This window comes from Rhinatrema bivittatum, chromosome 9, assembly GCF_901001135.1.
Source record: "Rhinatrema bivittatum chromosome 9, aRhiBiv1.1, whole genome shotgun sequence".
In the NCBI taxonomy this organism is placed as follows: domain Eukaryota; kingdom Metazoa; phylum Chordata; class Amphibia; order Gymnophiona; family Rhinatrematidae; genus Rhinatrema; species Rhinatrema bivittatum.
The window spans coordinates 190591568-190617111 of NC_042623.1; the positions used below are offsets into that span (position 1 = coordinate 190591568).

Sequence of the window (25544 nt, forward strand, 5' to 3'; positions counted from 1 at the left end):
TTTTAATCCGTTCCATTCCTACTCGTACATACTATCCACTCATCCCCACTTTCAATTGAAATCTTCATACTTTCAACCTAGAAAACTGTAAGACGGAGCAAGCCCTTTGCCGTCTCCGTCAGCTGACGTCCCATGCATGGCTTGCCTCGGGTCTTTTTTGGTGACTGATCAATAAATCCCCTCCCCCCCCCCCCAAATCTGAGATTAAGAGCTTTACAGACTCTCAAATGTCCAGGAACTGCATTCGGATCCTTTCCATCATTAAAGGATATCTGTAGTGTTCCCTCCAGTACACACTGGACAAGCATCAAAACCGCTTTCCTAGCTGCTGACAGACTCAGCAATACTGGCCGCCCGTTGGCTCCTTTCAGCCTATGTCTTGTAGCCTTTCTCCCCTTCCTCAATAAAGTCTCATGAAAGGGGACGTCCTATTTCCCAATTCTGATGCTCCCTCCCTCAATCTGTTTCCGGAATTACATATACTCTTTATCGTTTAAAAAGCTGTGTTCACTTTCACCTCCCTATTCATCCTTGGGGGGCCGGCGAGCGTGTAAACCTGTGGTTTTGAAAGTTTGGGGGTTTTTTTGCTATTACAGAGCGGCTGCCACTAGGGTTTTTGCTCGATTGACATTCTCTATATATAAACAGGGTCTGAAGGTAGAAACGTTAACTTTGCATGAGTGTGTAGGTAAGAGGGGGCCAGCGTGCAGCCCCCTTCGCTCTTCCCCGGTGGGTTTTTTTTAGATGGCTGCATCCCTCCAGGGTAGGTCAGCGTCTGATTTGAACCAGAAGGAAGGGGCAGCGTTCTCCCTTCAAAGCCAGTGGCTTGGGGAGCGACAGCTGGCACAAGCTGAAGTCACGAGGATTTAGTGGCCGGAGACAATCAGAGCTTGCCCACGCCACGTGTGCTGGAGTGTATAACTCATACCGAGGAGGACAGATCATTAGAGTAAAGCAGAATGCAGACACGGACAGATGCACGAAGCATTGTCCCCTTTAGTACATCTGGCTCAATGTCCTCTTGCTCCATTGATTGATACATTGGTATTTCCTTTGTGCTCTGGAATGTTTGTCCTCAGAAATTGGATTGATGTAGCTTTCTTTCTTTCTTTTTTTTTTTTTAATAAGAATGCATCGCTTTATAATTTCTAGAAGAAACTTATCCTTGGGGTGGGTGTCTCCAAATGGATTGTGTATATCATGACCTGACTGACTTTCGCTGGTCAGCCAGGATATGTTGGTTGAGATCTCAATCTCTCAGAGTAGCTGCTAGCGGTGCTTGCATTTGGATGGCTTCCCTCTGCGGCTGGTAAGGTGTGATATATGTCCAAGGCAGCGCACGGAGGTGAGCCTGCAAGATCTTTTTTAATCAGGCTGCCGGCACTTGAGACAATTGCAGGCTCGTTTTGTTGCTCCTTCCTCCATTGTAAATCTCACTGGATGCTGCCGGGTGTGATTTAAGATTCCTCACCTCTTCCCGCCACTTGATCTTAAGGGGCAGAATTTAAGGGTTAAATTCTTCTGTTCTTATGCCGGTGAAGCTTTTTTTTTTTCTGATAATGTGGGATGTGCGGGCCCATCCATAAAAAAGCTATCCAGGCAGAATTCTCCAAAGTATTTCTAGGCAAATGAAAGACCATCTTGTGATATTGACTTTCTGGTGATTTTTTTTTTCTTGTTTTTTTTTACATGCTGATTGTAATAAAGTGTGAATTTTCTTGGTGAAATATGCATAAGTACAGAGTGTCTTTAGGGAGTCAGGACTGCACATCTTATTCCCTAAAAGCCCGAGGATGCTCTCTGGTCAAGCTGTAAAAGACTTCTTCCTGTTATACATGTGAATGTTTTTCGCCAGAAGAAATAATTTCACTTTGATTTTGTTGTTTCTATTTAATTTTATTTTTACTGTTTCTGTTTTGCATTCAAATTGTTTTTCTTTCTGTGATGCTTTTCCATTTTGTTTACCTTTTCTCCATGAATGTGATTTTCTTTTGGCTGTTGAATAAAAAAGGACTATTTTCATTTTTTCAGTTTTACATTTTTATTTCCGTTTTGAGTTTTTATTTTGCCTTCTCGCCTGTTTTTTGCAGCAGGGCGTGTGTGTGTGTGTATATAAGAAATGACTGTGACAAATCGGAAGTCCCCAGGTTGGGATCAGAGTAGTGCTAATGTCAGCTCGATGTGCAGCGGCTGTCAGAAGAGCAAACAGAAAGGAACAGGGAAAACAAAACAGAGGATATCATAATGCCTGGCGTATTGTGTGTAACTCTTGTTCATCCCAGTACTAAAAATACATAGTGGAACTAGAAAAGGTGCAGAGAAGGGCAATCAACAGGATAGAGGCTCTTATGAAGAAAAGCTAAACAGATTGAAGCTTTTCAGCTTGGCGAAAGAGACGACCGATAGGAGATATGATTGAGGTTTATGAAATCATGAGTGGGCTGGAACAAGCTAATACCCTTTAAAATAGTGCTAGGACTAGAGGACACTCCATGAAGCTAGCAAGATTTAAAATAAGTGCAAGGAAATATTTTTTTCAGCCCATGCACAGTTATGCTGTGGAATTTGTTGCTGGAGGATGTGATCAGTAGTATAGCTGGGTTTAAAATTTAGTTTGTGGAAGTTTCTGGTGGACAGGTCCATTAGCAACCATTGCTTAGCCCAGGAAGAGTTAGGGGATGGCCACTTCTGGGAATGAGCAACAAGGAGTGGATCTCTCCATAAGGATCTCAAAATGCATTGCCAAGCAGACTGAAATACTTTAGTCCTCGGCTCTCTACGTGATAGAGGGGGGGAAAAGAAGGTAAGGGGGGGTTGGGCAGGGCACCATGACATCTTCCGCTTCTTAATCCAGCGTTAGCAGTGGCTATGAGCTCAGCTGTCCGTTTCTTGGGGAAATCATACAATCCCGTGATCTGCAAGGTGAGACTGTTGGAGTCTTTGCACGAAAGGAGACCTTGAACCACAGCATCACATAGTAGCGGAATAATCATCTTAAATGAGATCTCAGACCTTTATAAATTGCATTAGCAACAATTGACACATTTTGCTAATGTAAATATTGGTAATCTCCACTGATTGGATTATTGATTGAAGTCTGGCTTCGACAGGACACTGCATGAAGCAGCTTTATTGTTGTTAATTGAGGAAAAGGTCTAGGGTAGAATATTTTTACGAATCTCTTTCTGTGTGCATTCTCACAGAGTATTAAAACGCTGCGTGCCCGGATGAAATGAACTGATTTGGAAGAGAATGCAAGGCTCGGAATGCTATACCTGGGTCTTCCTGACAGTAGCCGTAAAACCATTCGAGCAACCGAAACATAGGACCTGTATCAGACACATGGCGACACAGAAAGATGGTTAAACTAGCGCAATGTAATTACTGCTCTCGAGTTGAAACTTGGCTTCTTTCTAGGGTCTTAGCAACTTGAATTGGCTTAGCATAAAGAATTATCCAACCATAGTATTTTAAACCTCTTGGGATTCAGTGTTCTTTCCCAGTCAGTTGATTTCAAAATTTTATTTTGTAATAAAGGAAACAATTAGGGTGAAACAGCCACTGTTTCTCAGAAGAGAAGTGGCCTGACATCAGAAGCTCCACTCTTTACAGTGGAGATGGTGAAATCATGCCAGGTGTGAAATACATGAAATGGGTTAATGGAACATTATAGGGCCAGATTTTAGTATCTACGCGTGGGCGTAGATTCGTGCACACAACCTGGCGCACACAAATCTATGCCCGATTGTATAACATGCGCGCGCAGCCGTGCGCATGTTATAAAATCCGGGGTCGGCGCACGCAAGGGCTGCACACTAGTGCACCTTGCATGTGCCGAGCCCTAGGGGAGCCCCGATGGCTTTCCCCGTTCCCGCCGCTCCCCCCCCCCCTTCCCCTCCCTTCCCCTATCTAACCCGCCCCTTTTTCAAAGCCCTGGGACACACGTGCGTCGCTGAGCCTATGTTGAATAGGCTCGGCGCGCGTAACCCCCCTGTGCGCGTAAACGCACAGGCTTTTTAAAATCTGCCCCATAATGTATTTGTTTATTTTTATTTAAAAAAATAAATAAAAATGTAGTCCCTTCATTATGCAAAGGTGCTATAGAATATGTTGGGATTGATAATGTAGCACAGGGTTTAGAGCACAGAGCTCTGTGACAGCAGGAGGCATGCGTATCTATCACTCGCTCTGTCATCTGTTGGTCATGTAAGCACTCTGTAGCAGAGTCCTGGTAACCGCATGAATAATCTTGGTGTGCATTGATGGTCCTCTGCTTCTAAGAGACTGTGGTAAGGACTACTTGACAGTGTAAACTCATAAAGAAATGAGACTAAAATTTAGGGTTTAATTTACTAAGGCTTATCTCTCATTCTGACTATGGGGAGGAAAAAAGCTTAGGGGTAGATTTTCAAAGGGATACGCGCATACCCCCCCTGCACGCGCCGAGCCTATTTTGCATAGGCTATTTTGCATAGGCTCGGTGGCGTGCGTAAGTCCCGGGGCTTGCATGGAGGGGCGTTTCGGGGGCATGTCCGGGGGCGTGACAGCGGCCCCTGGACCAGCCCCCGGACTGGAACATGGAGTGCGGCAGCCGGGAGGTTTAGATAGGGCCGGGGGGGGGGGGGTGGGTGAAGGAAAGTTCCCTCCGAGGCCGCTCCAATTTCAGAGTGGCCTCGGAGGGAACGGAGGCAGGCTGCGCGGCTCGGCGTGCGCAGGCTGCCGATTTTGGGCAGCCTTGCGCACGCCGACCCCGGATTTTAATGGATACGCGCGGCTACGCGCGTATCTATTGAAATCCCGCGTACTCTTGTTCACGCCTAGTGCGTGAACAAAAGTACGCATGTGCGCAACGTTATAAAATCTGCCCCAAAGCGTGCTACGTGCCTGGCTTGCCAAAGGCAACTGTGTACATTTTTCTGGTCGGGGTCGGGTCAGAAGAAGAATGCTCAAAATAACCAGGCAATAAAGCAACAAATTATGTTTTATAGATATGCCACTGGTCAATTTGTCAGTTTCAAGACAAAACCTTCATGAGGTTTTGCCTTGGAATCGATTGCTGGTAAGCGGCACACGTATTAAAATTTTTGTTTATTTTTGTTTTATTTGTCCCCCTTTATTACCATTGTGTTAATTTTTTCATTCCTTCCCCCACACCAAATCATGGCATCAGGAGTAACTTAGTATTTTTCCTCTGTTACGTATTTTTGGAGTGTGATTCTTGCTGTTGCTGTTTGCGCGATGATAAATGAGGGTTGGGAACAGGACACAAAGCAGCATTGAAACACGACTGTGTGAATATTAAGAGCTCACGAGGAGAGAGGACTTCACATTTCATTTTTGGTCACGATGACATCATCAGATGCACCTCGGATGTTTATGGATAGGGTGATAGGGATTGCCAAAAGCAATACCGATTGTAATTAGGAAATATTACCTGAGGATGGGGGCTTGTCCTGTACTGACTATCAGAGAAGATCAAAGATGGGGCAAAGCCAATTACCCCTGGCGCTCATGGAAAAAGAGTGGGGATGAGGCGGAGAGGAAATAAGTTAAATCAGATGTTGGCTAATGGGCGACCTTGTGTACTTTAAAAGGTAATATTTGAATGAAGCTAATACAGAGCCGGAATGGAGTGTTCAACCAAAGGTCTGTTCTCCAAAGTTAATTTAACCACTAGGCCAGAGGGGCAGTTTAAGCTCATTGGCTTTTCAGTAGAATGGCATTAGTTGTGATAAGCTAACTTAAGTAGTACAGTATATCATGAATTCCCCTGGGATAATGTTAACCATGAGCCACGCTGCATATTTATAACCTCCAATTCGCTGGCGTGCGCCTGTTAACCTTCAGTGTCTATAATGCTGAAGGCCAGATGGCATCCCCCGATCCCTTTTATTCTGATAATGAATTTGTTTTCTTCAGCAGAGAGCCTGCTGCTGAGCAGAGAGTGATGAAGAGCGCCAAGAAGGGTAACCTTCAAACTCGTGATCACATCACTCCAGCTTGCTCGCCATGGCCCCAGCTCTGCAAAATTCCTGAGCCGTATCCATGGTCAAGTAGCTGGAGATATTTGTTTCCTGGTATTTTTTTTTTCCTCAGGCTATAAAACATCCCCTCAGGCTGGGGGATGTTCAACTCTTCCAGGCATAATATTTTACCTACTTTTTGAATTTTGCAGAACTGATGCCCATGTGGCTGAAGAGCTCACTATCTCCTTTCTATATGGGCTTTATTTTCCTTACTCTGTTTTCCTCTGTTCCTCTGATCTTAACTATACAATGGTGACTTTCATTAAAATGTGCACTAAAGTTTAGTCTCGTCAAGAAAAGTAGTGTCTTTCTACTATTTTTGAATAACTGGCCAAGACCTCTGTGCTGGTCAGTTAATAGAGAAATACAAATTCTGTTTCCTAGAGTCCTTCCAATCCTTTGGGTGGAAGAGACACTTCTATAGGCTTCTTAACTTACTGTTTTTCTCTCTTCCTATTTCTTTCCTTTCTTTATATCTGTAGATACACTTGAAGCAGTCTTTGAATTTATTCAGAGAAGTCGTAGAATGATTGTTGTCCTGAGTCCCGATTACTTGACTGAGAAAAGCATCAGCCTGTTGGAGTTGAAACTGGGCATCGTGTGCCAAAATGCCATCTGCACCAAGCTGGTCATCGTTGAATACAAACCGCTCCAGTGCACCCATGCGAGTATCACCCAGCTGAGGGACTCTGTCTCCTTTGTGAGATGGGATGGAGACAGATCCAAACGCTCCAACTCTAAGTTTTGGAAAGCCTTACGTTTGGCACTTCCCTTGAGGAGCCTGACTGCTGGCTCAAGTTGGAACGAGAGCTGCTCCTCCCAGTCTGACGTCAGCCTCGATCGCATCCAGAAGAGGAGAAAAAGATTGAAAAGAGCACCAAATCCTCCTCCTGCTAAGGCCAGCGCCGGAGCTAAAAGTGGCACAGCTCTGGCCCCTCTATCAAGGTCGAAAAATGGCCCTAGGGCCTCTCAAGCTTGCCAGTGCTGTGTGACTTATTGTGATGAGGGGAACAGACGCAAGGGTAAAAGCCAACCAGCAGCAAAACCCAAATGGGAGACCCATCTGTGCAAGCCAGTCACACACGGGAAGAAAAAACACTGGACTCCAAACAGAAACACCTCAGCACCTCCAGCTTCCCAGATTTCAGCCCTCACTCTTCGACACTACTCAGATGTATCAAACAATAATAACGACCTCTACGTACTTTAGTAAATCCTCGGGACATACATGGAGCAGCAGTGATGTGTGTGTGTGTGTGTGAGATACGAAGCAGTGTGAACCGATATGATAAGCCAATAATCCGATGACAAAATATATCACTTTCTTCTCAATGGTTTCTTCTGTCTTGGGGGAATGCAATCTAAGGGCCAAGTTGATAACTGGCAAGGAATTTCTTGGAGCATTAAGCTTGGCCTTTGCCGATCTACTGAAGATTCATGTTAGATGAGGCCGCTCTTTCTCCACTGGAAGCTGTGACTAATTCGTAAATGCTGGTGCCATGTGCTGGGAGGGGAGAGTGGGGGACATGTCCTATCATTTTCTATTTTTAAGAATGAATTAAAAGTCCATTTGGCATAATTGTAGCAACCTTACAACACTTCGGCCTAGCATATCATTGTATAGGTTTCCTAAATTAAATATATTGTTTACTTTTATTTATATATATATATACATTAATGGTGGGGGTGGAAGGGAAATAGAACCAAAGAGCTAAGAGAAACAGATAAGTATGAGAAAAAAATGTGAAGCTTGCTGGGCAGACTGGATGGGCCGTTTGGTCTTCTTCTGCCGTCATTTCTATGTTTCTATATATATATATATATATATATATATATATGTGTGTGTGTGTGTGTGTGTGTATATACACACACACACACATATATATTTGCAGTCATTGATTCTCTGGTTTGAAATGTTTTCATCCTTTAAGGCTGATTGACACTGGTGTATAATAAGAAAATGTTTAAAGAAGATTCAGAGAAATTGACCCTGAAGATTGAATGCTACTGATTTTGGCAATTCGGTGTATACAAAAAAAAAATTAGGAATAGCCTTACTTCAGTGTGAAGGGCATGTTGGAATGATATTGACTGGGCGTACGTAGCACACGTCTCTACCCTACTGTCATCTCCTCGTGTAAGAGACTCAAATCTAGTAAGCGTGCTCTAGGAAGATTCCTGAATTGGCTCTGAGAAAAATGTGGCAGCTTTTCCCTAACATGCTAATCAGAACATGCAAATCGACACGGATGTGAGGTAATGGAATAATATGCTGTATTAATATGATTCAAAACCCTCCAGTAGGGGGATTGTAAGGGTTAAGGGCTTTGTGCCTTTTCAATGATTTTACCAATAAGAACCAGCAGTGCTCTTGGCTTTGGAGAACACAGATTTTTTTTTTATTGTCTTAATGAACAGCTGCTTTATAAATGCCTTTTTTTTTTTTTTAGCACTTATTTTAATTTAAAAGAATATGAGCTTTACAAAAACAATAAGCTCTCCCATATCGGGAAGTTGGAAGACGTGATTGCAATGATGAACGTTACCTCACTTTTTTTTTTTGCCCGAGAGCGTCACCTGCCCCTTCTACGTTGTGATATGACTTGTAATCTTTGCATTTGGGCCATTAATGCAGTGCTGAGTCGATACAGTTAAAAGCAATTGTAAGCATCACCGGGGGGGGTTTCAAGCTGTTAAAAAAAAAACACAGTCCAGGACATTGTGGACTGTACTCTCGGGAACGGAGTACGGAAGCCGCAGTCCTGCCTCCAGCCTGGCCTTTCTTCCAGCGATGTAATTCCCTTCCACTGGTAAAATCCCTTTAGAGCAATATTTAATTACAGTGATAAGACAAAGAATGACACTACCGCATCCTCTATCGAGAAGATAATGCAGTATTATTATCTTACTTTCTATATTGATAAGTGCTTTCATCAGCTGGAGGGAAAACATGCACATGCATTTATTGGACACATGGTCTCAACCACACAAAGAGGCTGATGGCTTAAAAAAAAAATGTGAAATTTAGGAACGGCAGCCCCAGGCATCAACCCCTCGAACGCCTGTATGTCTGGGGGGGGGGGGGGGGGCAGTGCAGAAATAAGCAGGGGTAGTGGTAGTGACAGCTTTAACCACTGACCGTTTGCGCATCTTTCATAAGCATTCAGAAGCTTTTCCCCTGGTCCCTATTCTCCCCCTCCCGATCTTTAACCTGCAATTCTCTTCCCTAGCAATATTTTCATTTCCAAATATGAACCCTCAAAAACAGGTTCAGAGCAGCCTGTCCAGGCTTTCTTTTGCAAACAGGCAAGCGGTGACTGAATGATAAATTGACCTATGACCTTTTTTTTTTTTTTTTTTTTTTTGTAATTTGTATTCAGGGTAACTGAACTCTGAGAGGGTAGCTGGCAGGCTGTGCACAGAAGCGTACCCGGCGGGTACCTTTTACCCGCAAACTCGATGTCAAAGGGAAAGCGTTCCCGCTGAATATCAAGTTGGAAAAAGTCTGCTCACAGATGTCCACCTGCTATTTGTGCGGGGAGGGAGGCTTTTTTTTTTTTTATAAACGAAATTACGTGCATGTGCGAACGCATCCGTGCTGAAGTGCTAACCCCGCCCAGCCTCCAGCACTGGGACCACCTCCCTGCGTGTAAAAGTACACGTGTGCTGGCACTAAGGGCTTACTTTCACACGGGCCGATACAGTAAAATCGCAGGAGAGCGGGCAAGCGCCCACTCTCCCAGCGCGCGCACAGGCCACTGTCCCGTGCGTGTGATACAATATTTTAATTTATTTAAATTAGGGCCGGCGGTAAAAAGAGGTGCCAGGGACACTAGCACGTCCCTAGCGCCTCTTTTTTTGACAGGAGCGGCGGCTGTCAGCAAGTTTGACAGCCGACGCTCAATTTTGCCGGCGTCGGTTCTCGAGCCTGCTGACAGCCACGGGTTCGGAAACTGGACGCCGGCAAAATTGAGCGTCCAGTTTTCTAGCCGCGGGCCTATTTCAAAATTTTTTTTTCTATTTTTTTTTTAAACTTTCGGGACCTCTGACCTCCATGATATTAAGTCGGAGGGTGCACAGAAAAGCAGTTTTTACTGCTTTTCTGTGCACTTCCCCGGTGCCCAGAGAAATTAGCGCCTACCTTTGGGCAGGCGCTAATTTCTGAAAGCAAAATGTGCGGCTTGGCTGCACATTTTACTTTCTGTATCGCGCGGGAATACCTAATAGGGCCATCAACATGCATTTGCATGTTGCGGGTGCTATTAGGTTCGGGGGGGTTGGACGCGCATTTTGGACGCGCTATTACCCCCTACTGAATAGGGGGTAAAGCTAGCACGTCCAAAACGCGTGTCCAATCGCGGGTTAACAGTGCGCTCCTCTGGACCGCACTGTACTGTATTGGCCTGACAAGTAGATAGGCTAGGTCAACACTATTTTCTGCTCGGCAATGGCTTTGCAAATTACCCGGCCCATGTTTATGGAAGATTGATTGAAGGGCCGACAATTAGGTGCTTCTGCTCACAAGATTCAAACTTGGGCTGATTAAACTCTTTGTGGATCCATAATAAGGTGATGACGTCGCAGCTCTTTGCAAGTGAGGACCACCAGGCCCACCCCGTCTGCAGGAGAAGCTGGACGAGTAAGTTCATGATGATGTGAAATGTTCAGCCATCGCGGACCCCCCCCCCCCCCAATACCTTTAGATGGGGGAATTTCTAAAGCAGCGCAGGGCTACAATTCTGAATTAAATCATTTTGCAAATACCTCGGAAAATACAACCAAACGCAAGAAACATTCTCTGCTTGATTCTGGTGGGGGAGGAGATTCCTGCATTATTTCAAATTCTCTGATTTTCCCCGGGGGGGGGGGATAGGATCATTTGCATTGCACACACACTGCAGGAGAATTGTGGGGGAGAGGGGGAGGGGTTCATAAGACTCCAGCGCAGGAAAGATTACTGAACCTGAAATGTGCAAAATTCTGTTAGAATATTACCAGGTTTTCCACACGCATGCAACTTCCCTTTCGGTCTTTTGATTTACGTTGCATTTTTACAAAGCAGTTGAAGCTTCTTAAATCTTTTAAATTAACGAATGCATTTTAGGCCTTCAGCAAACTAGCACTTCTTTGAGGTGATCGAGTTAGGTGAAAGGCATGGACCTGCATTACCTGTCACCCGGCTGGAACGAAGAGCCAGGGTGACCGGAGTGATGCCACCATGTTGGCAGGGCCGGTTCAAGGGTATTAGGTGCCCTAGGCGAAACGTCAGCTATGCCGCCCCCCCGCCTCCACACACAATTAACTTACATTGTGCATTAATGAAAATAACGAAGTCTGTATTTATAACAGAACACTTATTTGACATTTTTATGCCATGTAAACCATTGAGATGATTTGTCTTATCGACGGTATAGAAACTTTTATAAATAAATAAATAAAAATAAATTAAATAAACATAAACCAAAGCTATACTTGTTGCTCAAACAAAAAAAGCAGACACATCACATAATATTAAATAATTAAAATGGCAGTCAATCAAGAAAAATAAACTTAAAAAGCCATCTTTACTTACCCACTCCAGCAGCTCTCTTACTCCTCTTCCATGCAGGCTGTAGTACACACCAGAAGCAGCAGTAGTGGCTAAGCTCTATACTCATGGACCTCTTCCTTAAGGCCCATGTCTCTCACACACACACACACCATACCAGTCATGCCCTCATGACCAGTTTCTGTCTCTCACACACCAATCACCTCCCAAACAGTCTTTGACAAACACACCAGTCACCTTCCTGAACAGTTTCTCTCATGCCATACACACACAGGCTTCCCACGCCCGTGTTCCACTTACATATATGGGCTTCTCACTCTCATAATCACTTTCTCTTTCTCACACACACTCACCAGTCTCTCACTCCCATGCTTGTCCTCTCCACATGCACAGGCTTCTCATTCCCATAATCACTTTCTCTCTCTCACACACATACCCAGAGTTCTCACTTCCATGCTTTTTCTCTCTTTTACACACACACGCACACACATCAGTCACATCCCTGACTGTCTCACTCTCACACATCAGTCATCTCTCTGAGCAGTCACTTTCATTGTCTCTCACATATACACATACATCAGCTCTCTGACCAGTTTCTCTCAATCACACACACATGCTCTCGATCAAATACATTCTCTCACACACAGGCTCTCAATCACACACAGGCTAGCTGGCTGCTTCTCTCTCTTTCTCTCACTCACTTCCCCCCCCCCCCCCCCGAGAACAAATGGTAGCTGCCGCAGCCTCCTCCAGCCCCCACAGGCCAAGAAGGAAGAATCCCATTGGCCGCAGGAGGCTCGTGCTGCTGACTCCTTTCCAGATTACCGGCTGCTTCAATTGCTCAGGGGCTGATGCTGCTGTCGCCGCTATTTTTTTCATGCGGCACGGCTCTTTCTCCTTCCCGCCAGTGGCGTAGCCAGAATTGATTTTTTGGGTGGGCACAAGGTTAACATGGGTGGACTGTAGGCATGCAGGTCTACTAGTTGTTTTTTTACTGATAAATAATGCCAAATTATGCAGCATAGCATTCACATCTACGCCTAAGCATGAGGTTTACTTAATGATACAAACATAATTCACGGTGATTTTGTGGTACTTTAGCCTTCTTATTATTACGATTTTATACACGGCTCCCCCCCCCCCCCCCCCCGACAGGAACTTCCTGTCGGGGGGGGGGGGAGCGGAAGCGCAGCGCACAACGTTCGCTTCCTCCCTCCCCCCCCCTCCCCAAGCAGGAAGATCGGCGGGCAGTACGGCCCAACGCCTGAAGATAGCAGGAGGCCGGTGGCAGCAGGAGAGGCAGCTGATCTTCCTGCTTTGGGGGAGAAAGCGGAAGCTGTGCGCGGCGCTTCCGCTCCCCCAAACAGGAAGTTCGGCAGGCCGTTTGGTCCGAAGATAGCAGGAGAACGGGTGGCAGCAGGAGAGGCAGCTGATCTTCCTGCATTGGGGGGAGGAAGCGGAAGCTGCACGCGGCACTTCCGCTCCCCCCCGAACAGGAAGACCGGTTGGCCATACGGCCGCAGCAGCGCTTCCCCACGTGTTCTGTGATGGCGCGCGAGGCGTGGGTTCTCTTGTTCGCTGTCACGGGGATGGGATCCCGCGACAGCCTTGCAGTTCCGGTGCCAGTTGGGTGGGCCTGGGTCTAAGTTGGGTGGGCACCTGCCCACCCAGGCCCACCCGTGGCTACGCCACTAAGTTCCCGCGCATCACTTCCTGTTCCGGGTCGGGGGGGGGGGGGGGGCGGGAAGAAGAAAAGGGCAGCCGCGGATGCAACAGCTTTTTTTTTTTTTGCACCGCGGGGCAGGGGCGGGCTGCCGGCAGCGGCTCTTTTATTTTTATCGGGGGGGCGGCGGCTCTCTTAATTTTACCGGGGCAGTGCCGCCCCCGGGAAGCTGGCGCCCTAGGCGACCGCCTAGTTCGCCTAGTGCTTCCGCCGGCCCTGCATGTTGGCCATTTGCAAACCAACATCATGTGAGGGAGAGTGAAGAAATTTGCTATGAAACATCATGTTGCGTCAAACATAGACTGGGGCGTCTATGGCAGTGCAGCAGGAATAGGTTTGGGCAGACTAGGATTTTTCATTTCATTTTCATTTAATAAAATGTATTAATCGCTTAACACAAAAGGCCTAAGCGATATACATAAATACATACATACAATTAAATCAATACAATCACAAAGTTTCACAGAAACTAAATATCAAAAAACAAATAAACTTGTTGGTAACAAATTATATCAATAAAAATGAACATCATAATGAAACTGAGGAAAAAAGGAACAAAAAAACCAAACAACTGAAACATCTATCATAATATCAGGCATCTTCACTTCACTGCATTACATATTAAATGCACGGGCAAGCAGAAATTCTTTATAAGATGTTTTAAATGGGATGGGCCTTGGGGCTCTTTTCTGTTGTCAGATTCCATGTTTCTGTGATGACATTGGATGTCTAAAACCCTGTAAGCAGATTCTGGGATACTCGTACCGAGATTGGCTTATTCTTTTGCCCTGTGTCAATGCATGTCCCACACTAAGCTGCCAACCTGATGCCTGACTGCGTGATCACACAGAACTGCCCCCCCTCCCAAAAAAAAATAAATTATAATCATATGTAAAAATGATGATGATGAGTGGACATCTACAGATCTAATTGGTTACAAGATTGATACGCTGTTGTGTCTCATAATAAAATGCAAACTTTCAGCGCCTTCTTTTCATGTGCCTTGTAACTCCTAACTTGGTTTCATCGCTTGCAGCTATCCAGGAGTTAACGCATAGGATTTGTATTGATCAGAAACTGCCATCTTATAGGGGGATGCACATGGAAAAGAAATTTTGTTTCATGTCAACTCGTTTTGTTTCATATTGCTGAAGTTCTATCGTTTTGCTTTTCCATGTATATCATTTTGTTTCCTTCGTTTAGTTAGAGCATGCACTATGTTTTTTCATGGAAGCACTTTTTTTTTTTTAACCAAAATTTGTAAACGGTATGCGCTAAAACCACATAATGACATGAGCATTTGCAGAAGTGTGCTTTTTTTTTTTTATGGAACTAGCAAAACTGAAAGTGGACAAAGCCAAGTGCCAGAATAAGGTAAATTGTAACAGGTGAATTCTAAAAGCCCGACGTACGCTGAAATTAAGGGATGTATGACTATGTTAGGCCGGCGCATGCGGAGCGGATTTTAGAAGCTGCCGGGATATGCACATAAACGTCACTGTGTGCACAAATGAAAAGGGGGCAGGGCACGGGTGTTCCTGGATTTAAACCTAAAATTTGCATGGAAATACGAGCAGGGGCGTGCACCAGGGTCCTCTGCCGTGTAAGTTTACGTCTGCAATGGATGATGTGTAACTTATAAAACTAAGCAGATGGGCGGGGTTTTTAAGGTCAGCGCTAACAGGGGAGAAGGGAGGCTATTAAACTAGAGGGGTTTGGAAGACCTATCCCTTAACTGGGCAAACTGATAAAACAGGCAATGGCATCAGCGGGGGTGCCTTTTAAATCCCCCCCCCCCCACACACACAAATTTGTGGTAGAAGTGGCATTTGTGCGCACGGGCATCCCTGGGTGCGGGCTGAAGAACACGCGCGCGCACGTATGCACCCGCGTGCTGGTTTTAAAATCCACCTCCAAGGGAGCTCAGAGAGGATCTGCCGAAGAACCTGCTCGATAGATCCTTGAAAACGAAAGTGGTGCCGCAAGATTGGAGAAGGATGGATTTGCTGGATCTTTCCAGAAGTGGATGGAAATTGCAGGCTGTTTAGTCTTACTTCGGCGCTAGGAGAAATTAGTGGAGAGTCTTCTAAAAAAAAAAAAAAGGCTAGTGAATTATTTACATTCCAGTAGTTTGCAAGATGTGAAGCGGCATGGTGTCACCAGAGGAATATTGTAGCAAACAAATCTGATTTTTTTGATTGGGTTACTAGAGAATTAAATCAAGGGAGTGCACTAGATGTTTACTTGGATTTCAGCAAAGCTTATGATACAGTGCCCCATCCAAGGCTCATGAATAAAATGAGCAGCCCGGGACTGGGCTTGAAGATGCTGGACTGGATTAGAAATCGGTTAATGGACAGATGACAGAGGATCGTGATAAATGGTTGTCTCGCTGAGGGGAGAAAGCTGATTAGGGAAGTGCCTCAAGGATCTTTTCTGAGGCCAGTTCTGCAACTTGCTGGATGCAAATTCCTTTTGTTTGGTGGATAAGTCCTTAGTACTTTCCCAACTGGATTACTACAATGGCTTATTTGTAGGGCAACACGTAACACCCTACAAGGGTGACAAGTATTAATCTATTTATTTTATTTATTGACAATTGATATTCCACTTTTTACCATGAATGGCCTCAAAGTGAATTACAATAAATTAAGTAGATTACAGTAGTGTTGATTGAGGCGGCAAGTTCTCCAAAATGTTGCAGCCCATTTGGTTAGAGGCTGATACAGGCAAACGTCAACATCCAGAATTTTGCATGCATTATACTGATTACCAATCAAGCAGAGAGCTCAGTTTGTGATTCGGATCCTGGCTTTTTGCCTTTTGCGGGAAAGGGGTATACTCCTTCACAAGCTCTTTATTCCTCTCAGTGTGCATCTCTGATGGATCCTTAATATAGAATTTTAAGAAGACAAAGGTTTTCAGGCAAGAATGGTTTTAGTAGTTGGACCCTCACTATGAAATAAACTGCCATTGGATATTAAATTAGAAGAAAGTAAAGTCCTGACTCTTCTCATCAGTTGACTGTTAATGGCTCTTTGCTAGTAATGGTGGACTTGCCTTATATGTTTGGTCTTTGGTTATTTGTATTCTGTTATGCAATGATTTTAATTTTATATATTGCCTTGGGTGACTAACTGGTTTACATTGAGAAGGTGGTTTAGAAATAATTTGAAATAAATAAAATGAATATCTTTGTGAGTGACCTGGGGGTAGAAGGAAAAGTTTGTCTTTTTGTAGATGAAATGAAGATCTGCAACAGCATGGACACACGCTGAGGAATTAGAATGAGAAGTGATCTAAGAAAACTTGAAGAGTGGTAAAATGTTTGACAGATGTGATGACAATCATCTGTGGGTTATCCCAGAAATGAGTAGCCAGATGTCTAGAGAGGCAAATCCAGGCAGACGATGAGGAAACAGATGCCAACCAACTTCCCCTTGGGTGGTAGTGTCCAGTGAGGCATGAGTAATGCAGATAGCCCAGAATTCATGCATGGATCTAGAAGCCTGGAACAAGGCTGGAGAACATCAGGAAACCAGAAATATGAAAGAGGTCAAGCAGGAATGCTGACGGCAAGAACCAGAACTGATGAGGTCTTCTGAATTACGGTAACAAGAATGGAGCCAGAGTAAGAGGAGCAGGAAGTAGGTCCAAACTCTGGCAACTGATTGACAAAAATCCAAGTACAAATCCATGTCTAGGCAGGAAACAAGATGGCTGCTGGTGGGAAGTGAGGCGTTACAGAGCTGGGAAGCCTGAATAGATAGTCCACATGGCTCATGGTGCCACCTGTAGGTTGGAAGTGAATTCAACAACGGATCCTCCAAGCAGTTGATTCAGTGCCAAAAAGTGCAGAATCATGCATTTGGGGGTGCAGAAATCCAAAGCATCTTTATGTGATGGTGGGGGAGGGTGTGTGTGAAAAACCAATGAGCATGGATTAGGATATCGTCTGATGAACCAAAGCTAACGAAGCAGTATGACAAGTTGGTGACCAGGGTCAGAGGGATGCGAAGCTGCATAGAGAGAGTCCTATCGAGCAGGAAAAAGGAGATATGCTCCCGTGCAGGTCCCTGGTGAGACTTCACCTAGAGTACTGTGTTCAGATTGGGCAGCTGTATCTCAAGAATCAAACTTTTTGTCCAATGGAAAGGAAGCTGTAGAATTAGAGTAGACTCAGAAACCATGTCAGAAAATATTTTGTGTGGAAAGGGTGGCGGATGCCTAGAATGCCCTTCCAGAATAGGTAGTGAATTGAAATGGGCACGGGATAAACACAGAGGATGTCTAATGGAAGAAGATGGAAATGAAGTGCTGGAGTAACCTGTGGTAACTTTCCTGTATGGGGGTAACCTGCACAGGGTGGCAATGTGCCTGGACAAAAAAAGAGTGCCCTCCTCATACATTCTCCCCCACTTTTCCCCTCCCTCTCTCCGGGCAGTCTCACCCTTTCTATATTCATTCTTTTCCTTATCTCTTCATCCATTCTCTCCCATCCTATCAGCATTCTCTCCTCCCTACTTACTGGCATTCTTTCTCTCCTCTCCTTTCCTCCTTCCCTTCCTTCAGCCATTCTCCCCTGAATCTCTCTCCGCCCTTCCCTCACCTCTCCTCCTCTTCAGGCATTTTCACCCTTTTCTCCTTTTATTCTCTCCCCACTCTCTCTCTCTCTCTCTCTCTCTTCCCTCCTCTCTCTCCCCTGCTCATTACCCTCCCTCCCTTCATGTATTCTTTCAATGTACATAACATACAAACCCTGGCTTCACCTCAGTGAAAGCAACATAAACTTTCCACTCCCAGGCACTTTGGAAATAACAAAAATAGCAATAAAAACACATTCCAAATCTATATACCAAATTTGCAAATAACAAAACAGCACTAACTCCAAGGACTCATACAGCAAAACTTCCACCTATGAAAAAGGTGCACTGCAAGTAGTACAGAATAAGTTAGACTGCTGCAGCTCCCTCCATAGAAACTTAAACCCCAGTAAAATACCTCAGCTCTGTTGCACATGCAGAACATAGACAAACCCTTACCGAATACAAAATAAAGGACCATAAATTTAGAAACAGAAATATGTAAAGACTAGAGTGTGAATCGGAACCGGAATCTGTTCTGATTCCTGGTTTGGGGACTAGTGAAATCTTTTTCGTGCGGTCCGATCAGGTTTTTTTTTTATCTGCTGCGCCCGAGCCGATAAACAAAAAACCCACCCGATCCTTTAAAACATATCCTTTAGCTTCTACCCCCCCAAAAAAAAACTTTTTAAAATTACCTGGTGGTCCAGTGGGGTCCCGGGAGCCATCTCCCGGTCTCGGGCCGTCTGCTGCCACTAATCAAAATGGCACCGATGGCCTTTGCACTTACCATGTGACAGGGTATCCGTGCCATTGGCCGATGTTTTCAATCGTCAGAAAAACGATTCACATCCCTAGTAAAGACAACCTGACCTGGAAACCCCCAAAATCCAGATTCTGTATGCAGCGCGATGCTGGAGAAAGAGAAGCTGCACTACGTTTCTGCCTGCACTGTCCAGAATACAAAGTCAACAGCCAATCACTAAGCAAAATATTTGGTACTTTTGTTGCTCTGGGTATGTTATTTTTTTCTAATCAGGTTTGTCCTTGTCTTTTTTTTTTTTCCTATTTTTAATGCCTTCCTCTTCTCCATTTTCCTTTTACGGGGATCCCTTTTCCATTTTCTGTTTCTTCTCTCCTTTCTCCCCTACATCTGACTCTGACATTGACCTTTCTCTTTCATCTCTGTCTGTTCCCCTTTCCCCCCTTCCTTCTTTCCCAGCTTTCACCTACCCCCATTCCTCCTCTCAGTCCTCCATATCCCCCTCACTAGATATCTGGCTCCATTTCCCTTCCAACTGCTGCCTCCTTTCTCACTCCCCACCATCGCCAAACTTTCTCTCCTTCCAGCCATCCCACTTCAAACTTTATTACTCTGATTTCTTTCCCTCTCTTCCTCTTTGCCATTTCTCCACATCTTTTATTCTTGTTTGCACCCTCCCTAACTTCTCCCCTCTCCTACCTCTTTATCTCTTTCCCCATTGTCCTTCTCCTTCCAAGTCCTCACAGTCTCCCTATTTTCATCTCTAACCTCCTATCAGATTTCTCTCTCCCAATCTCCCCCCTTTTGTATCCCTTCTTCCCTTTTCTCCTTCCTCCAGTTTCCCCCTCCTCTCTTCTGCCTCTCATCCCCTTACCAGCTCAAGCTCCTTCCTATTACCTTCTTCCCTGCCTCTCAGATCCTCTCTCAAGCTTCATCCTCCCACCCCTAATCTCTCCAGCTCCCTCCAGTCCCATCTTTGTCTTCCCACCACCCAAATGTGGACCTCTCCCCCTCTTTTGCATCAGTCCCAAACCTCTCCAATCTTCAATTCTCTCTCCTTCTGTGGTCCCTCTCATTCCCGTTCCCTCCCTCCCCATCCTGGGTCCTATTCCTCTCTTCTAGATTTTCTCTCCTACTTCATTCCCCCCAACCTGCGTCCTCTCCCTCCCCCACCTCATATACAGTCTCCCTGCAGTTCTCTGTCTCCCTGCCTGTCCCACCATCCCATGCCCAGTCTCCCCCTTCCTCCACCGGCCCAAGCACAGCCTCTCCATTACCTGATGTACATCTCTTACTCCATGAGCCCAGCTCCTGGTAATTTAAATCCCTCCCCCCCCCCCCCCAACATCTGTCTCCAGCTCCTTTACCACCACCCTCCCCCCCCCCCCCGAGGCTGGTAGGAGCAGCACTTACTAAGAGCCCACCCTGGGTTAGTGTTATGTCACTCCTCCTGACAAATGCATGCATGGAAAGGGTGGGGGAGGGGGGCATTGAGTCAGCCCATCAACCTTGTCTTATACTGGGAGCCACCAGCACCACCACCACCACTGCTGTCTTGCTCACCAGCTGACCAGCCCAATAGGTGATGCAGGCAGTGCCCCAGGCAACTCCCCCCGCTTCTCCTAGGCGAAGGCCGACCCTGCTTACAGTCCTAAAGGCCGTGCTTGGCGGTGGTCTTTATCCGCAGTCGACTATCGCTTAAAATCACATTCGGGGGTTTTTTTTGTGTGTGTGTGTGTGTGTGTGTTCTGGATGGGAAAATGACTCGGAGGGGAACCTCGACCATTTTTTGTTATTTTGATATATAGAATAGCAGTGCTGGACTTACAGCACTGCGATGATAACCAGGGAAAAAGGGCGCGAGTGGAGCACACTATGAAAGTGGGGGGAGGGAGATGAGGCATAAGAAAGGCGGGAAGATTAGCTAGACAAGTGAGGAGGGGGTGAGTTTGCTGAAGAGCCGCTGGGAAACTTTCGAAGGGAGAGCAGGGATTGGTCAGAAAGCAAGTACGTCAGCAGGCAGAAATCGGGGAGCAAGCCGAGGAGAGGTGCTCCAAACTTTTGTCCAGTGGCAAACAAAATTAAGGTTAACCAGGATTTAGACAGTCATGAAGAAAGGAAATGCTGGGGGGGGGGGGGTAAGCAAGGAGTGAAAGGAAAAGGAACCAGAAAACAGGGTAAGAAGAGGGTGGTAGCTGCTCATTTCACGAGCCCCCCCCTCCCCCCTCAAGACCACAGTACACCATTGCCAGTGGCAGTTCTGAGGCCTCGGGACACCCGCAGGGAAGCAGGTTCCGGGGAAAGCGGGCCGGAGGCAGAAGGTGAGCAGGGGGGGCGGGTGCCGGCACCGCGGCCGGTGCCCTAGAAGCCATTCCCCTTGATTTATCGCTGCAAGCTTCGGGATCGGAGTTTGACGTCCCGGCCGATCGCGTCGAAGAGGTGGGGCGAGCGGGAGCGAGGAGAATAAGAGGGTGAAGGGAGCGGCGCGGCGGCCAGGAGACTGGTCAGAAGCGTGTCGCGTGAAGATGGTGGAGCGCGGTCGGGCCTTAGCGCAGGGCTGCGCCGGAGGGCGGCGCCAGGAAGAGTGTCCCGTATGGAGGGGAGCAGAGCGAGTGACCACAGCGTAGGAGGTAGACGGAGTCGCGAATACGGAGCGCCAGGACGGACAGGCGGCGGCAGAGGACGAGCGAGAAGCATGCGCCATGTGGGATGGTCGGATGGTGGAGACGGGAACGAGGCGACACCGACGGCACAGCACGTATGTGGTGAGTGCGACAGGATGGAGAGGGAGAGAGAGGGCGGGTGGGAGAGGGCGCAAAGGGAGCTGGGAGATACAGGTGCTAACTCTGCCCTTCAGCAAACAGAGATTTCGGGGGATGGGCGAGATGGGATGAAGGAGCTAAGGCAGGGATACACCCAGAGAGCCAAAGGATGGAGCACTCGGAGCATCAGAGGGGTGGGACATGGAGGGCCGGAGAAGCGGGCGAGAGATGGGGGAGCCGACAGGGAATGGGGGAAGGTAGCCCATGGAGGTCAGATGCAGGTACTGCGGCCAGTATTTTTGTTTCCACGGGTATGACTGGACGGAGGAACAGAGGTGCTTCGCAGCTGGAAGGGAGGAGGGATTGGTAGACCTCGTTAAGCGGACAAGGTCGAGAGGTGGCGGAGTGGCCGGGCAGAGGAGGAGAGGACGTAGTCACAGTGGCAAGGCAGTCAGTGGGACAAGGTAAAGCAGAGGAGGAGAATAAGCTGACCGAATCCCAAAGTAGGGTTAAGCGAAGACGAGACTACACTTCTAGCTCTTCGGATAGCAGTTCCACGACGGAGTCTGCCACGGACTCCAGTGAGACTGAAAATAGAGTTCGGAGAAGCGGATTAGGGCCCGAACAGGATATGGGACACACTGCCCTCACATCGTTAACCGAATTGTGGGAAGGAGTCCCGGGCAAATTGAGGAGCAAAATTAGGAGGAGGAGGTACGTTAATACTTTCTTGCTGGTGGCGGGGAGGAGGGGTATCACAAGGCGTAAGGAAAAGAACAAGGGTAAGAAAGACAGGGTTACGGGAATCAAGATTCCCAAGAATATTGTAAATTGGATGAGAGGTTTCCTCAGACTTTCTAGCGTAATGGGACATTACCAGCCAGATCAATATGCAGCATTACTGGCGTATTGCGATAGCATATTAGGGGCGCTCAAGGATTGCGATGGTTGGGCTTGGCTCAACTACGATGAAAAGTTTCATGAGAAGATGGCAGGCAATAAATTTATGTCTTGGGGAACACAAGACATTCACCCGTGGTTGACGCAAATGAATAAGAGTGCTCGAGTAGGAGCGGTCAAAGCAGGTGCGGGAACCGCTAGTGTGAGTGGAACAGGGGGAGGTAGTAGTATGGCGCGGGGGGGGGATACGGGGTCTGGGAGAGCGGGGGCGGGGAGTAAGGAGCTGAGGGTGGCTTCTACAATAAGCAACGTATGCTGGCGTTTCAATAAAGCCACTTGGTTCCCGGAGTGCAAATTTAGGCATGCTTGCTCCTCATGCAATGGGGCTCACCCCAGCGCCAAGTGTCAGCTGATGAGTGCTAAGGGTGCGGGGAAGGGCGTCCGATCGTAGGAAGAAGTGCGCTAACAGGAGCAAGGGGAGGGCAAACAATGGTTTTCCAACTCTCGTGGATATAAAAAAAAAAAAAAAAGAATAGGAGAGAGTTAAGGTCCCTCAAAATAAAACAAGCAAACAAAAAGACAACTGACGGTCACACAATGGGGAAGATCGGGGGGGGGTGGGTCATGGGAGTAGAATGTAATGCGTCTTTTTCATGCAAGGTCGCCAGGGAACCTGGAACAGTACAGAGGAGGGAAGCAGGCGGGCGCGCCTGTACGAAGAAGAGTTTGACAATTCAAGAGTCCATGGCCCTCCACACGTGGAAAGCATACGTACGAGGAAGTGCCATTCTGGTCAATTATTTGAATTCGCGGGGGTGGGAGCGTGGTGCAGTTCCAGAGGACATGTTAGTTGGTTTTGTGTTATGGGCAAAGCAGTCGGGATACTTGGTGGCTACGGTTAAGGCTCAATTGGCAGGTTTTACATTTTTTTCAAAGGTTGCAAGGTTATAAAAGTCCTATGAACAGTTTCCGGTTGTGGAAAGTGATGGGTGGGTGGCAGAAGGCAGGGGGTAAGCGGAAAGAGTTAAGGTTACCCATTAGATATGGTGATCTGATACGATTTTCGGTAGTACTGAATCAGGTATGTTGGTTGCCGTTTCAAGCGGCATTGTTCCGGTTAGCGTTTTCGTGGGCCTTTTTTTGGGGGCACTGCGGGTTATTGAACTTGTGGCCCAGTCGCGGAGCAGTCCAGTGAAGATAGGGCTTCTATGGAGTTGCGTTAGGATAAAGGAGTATGAGGTCGAGTTGTTCATCCCAAAGACCAAGACGGATAAAAAAGGGAAGGATTTCACCACCACGTTGTTATCGGCAGTGTTCCAGGGTGTGCCCGGTTAGGCTAGCCCAATCATATGCACGATTGAGGCCGGCGTTTTACAGGTCATTTCTGGTTCATGAGGATGGCACGGCGTTAACGAGATATCAATTTGCTCAGGTGCTGCGGTGGGCAGCCTGGCAAGACGGTAAGGATGGCAGCCGTGTAAGTTCACGTTCGTTCAGAATAGGAGCAGCGACGTCTGCGGCGGAGGCGGGGTTCGGCAGCGAGCGTATTCAGCATATTGGACGATGGAAATCGAGGGCTTTTAGGGATTACATCCGTCTGGGGGACGCAGAATGAGTATACCGGGAGGGGGGGGCTGTGAGTCCAGTGGAGGGGCGAAGAGGGGGTTGGAGGGAGGGCGGGAGGGGCGATGGAGGGTTACTAATGCTTTGTGTTTTTCGTTACAGAATTAGTTGGGCAGAGGCGAAGGGTCTGGATGTGCCTGGATCGTGGGCCATTCATTCATTCATTCACAGAGCGCAGAGGGAGGGCTTTGAAGCACCCGTATGGGGGAAGATCTGGAGATGGGAGCGCTTAGGATGGCGGCTGGCTTGGTTCAGCCGACGAGGAATGTTATGGGACGAACTGCTTCCTTTTTTTACAAGAACGTATGGATATGTGGGGAGTGCCCAATCTACTGCTGTTGCATCTGGAAGGCAGCGACGTTGGTGCAGTGTCTTGCCGCACGTTACTGACAAAAACGTGAAGAAAGACATAGCGCAGATAATGATTAGATGGCCCGCAATACGGGGTTGGATGGTCGGACACAATTGTCCAGCTTCGGAATCAAGGGGAGACAATTTGGCAGGTGGGAGTAAAGAAAGTTAATAGACAGTTAGGAAAGTGGATGGGTTGGGGAAGGGGGTTTTTGGGTCGTGGGGAGTCGAATCAGGTTTGTTTTAGCAGTGATGGAGTCCCCCTCTCTGAAGTGGATATGGACTTATTCAATAATGCCTTACAGGAAGGGTTAGAGAAGGAGATTGCTTGCTGGTAAGTAGGACCGCACTGGGGGGGGGGGGGGGGGGATGACAAGCCGTAGGAGGCTTGTTCTGTGGCGGAAAATCCCGAGCCCAGTTATGATGTAATGTGGGGGAGGAGGAGGGAGTACCCTGTGTAGCTGGAGGGGCTGCTGCTACACGGCAGGACCGGAGAACCACGGAGCCAACGTTCTCGGTGGAGCTCGCTCTCTCTCGCTGGTACGAGGCGGAGCGAGCGTAAAGGGGGCGGGCAGCTCCACCCTTGGGGGTTTAAGGTGGTGGAGGAGAAGGATGGGGTTGGGGGGGGGGACGGAGGTGGGAGGGGCACATTTTTGGTTATTGTTAAAGTTAAGGCAAGGGCTCGGCGTTATTGAACTGCGGCCTATGTTAACGCCAATCAGTTGTGTGAGTTTTTCATTGGGGGGGGGGGGGGTGCATATTGGACGAAGCGAGCGAGTTACCGTTTTAAAATGAAAGCGCCTGCCTGCTGGGTCATAGGTTTTTGCCTCAGAACATGAAAGAAAGCAAAGCCCGATCTGCTTTCTTAAGTGGGAAAAGCTGGGAATAAACTTTTATTTGCTTACAGGATCACAATCTTGTGTGAACTTGAAAATATATATTTCAATGAGAGATTGCAGCTTTCAGCCTTTTTCACGGTCTTGTTATTTTTTTTTTTTCTGTAGTGAACTGAGTGCTTGGCAAAGGTGCCAGACAGACAGCTCCAACCCCCCCCCCCCCCCCCCAACAAAGGGTCTGCATTTTCCATGGACGAGCATGGGGGCTGCACCTCCCCGCAGCGCCAGCCACCCCTGCCTCAGTCCTGCACCGGAGGCAGCACATGGAGGAGGAGACCAGAGGGCAATTATTAAGCCTCCCTGTCTCTGTGTGTGCTCTGTGGCTCAAGGCTGAGACTGCCAACAAGAGTCCTGATCAGTGCCAAACCT

General features: G+C 47.1%; 1 protein-coding gene across 3 annotated transcripts in view; it reads left to right on the forward strand.

Annotated features, from left to right (window-relative positions):
- Positions 1-7619, forward strand: part of IL1RAP (interleukin 1 receptor accessory protein) — a 136116-nt gene extending 128497 nt beyond the window's left edge. For all 3 annotated transcript variants that reach the window (XM_029615978.1, XM_029615979.1, XM_029615980.1), the window contains one exon: positions 6509-7619. In XM_029615978.1, the coding sequence (XP_029471838.1) occupies positions 6509-7236 (728 nt within the window). In that variant the 3' untranslated portion in view covers positions 7237-7619. The remainder of the gene's footprint in view (positions 1-6508) is intronic.
- The last annotated feature ends 17925 nt before the right edge of the window (positions 7620-25544 follow it).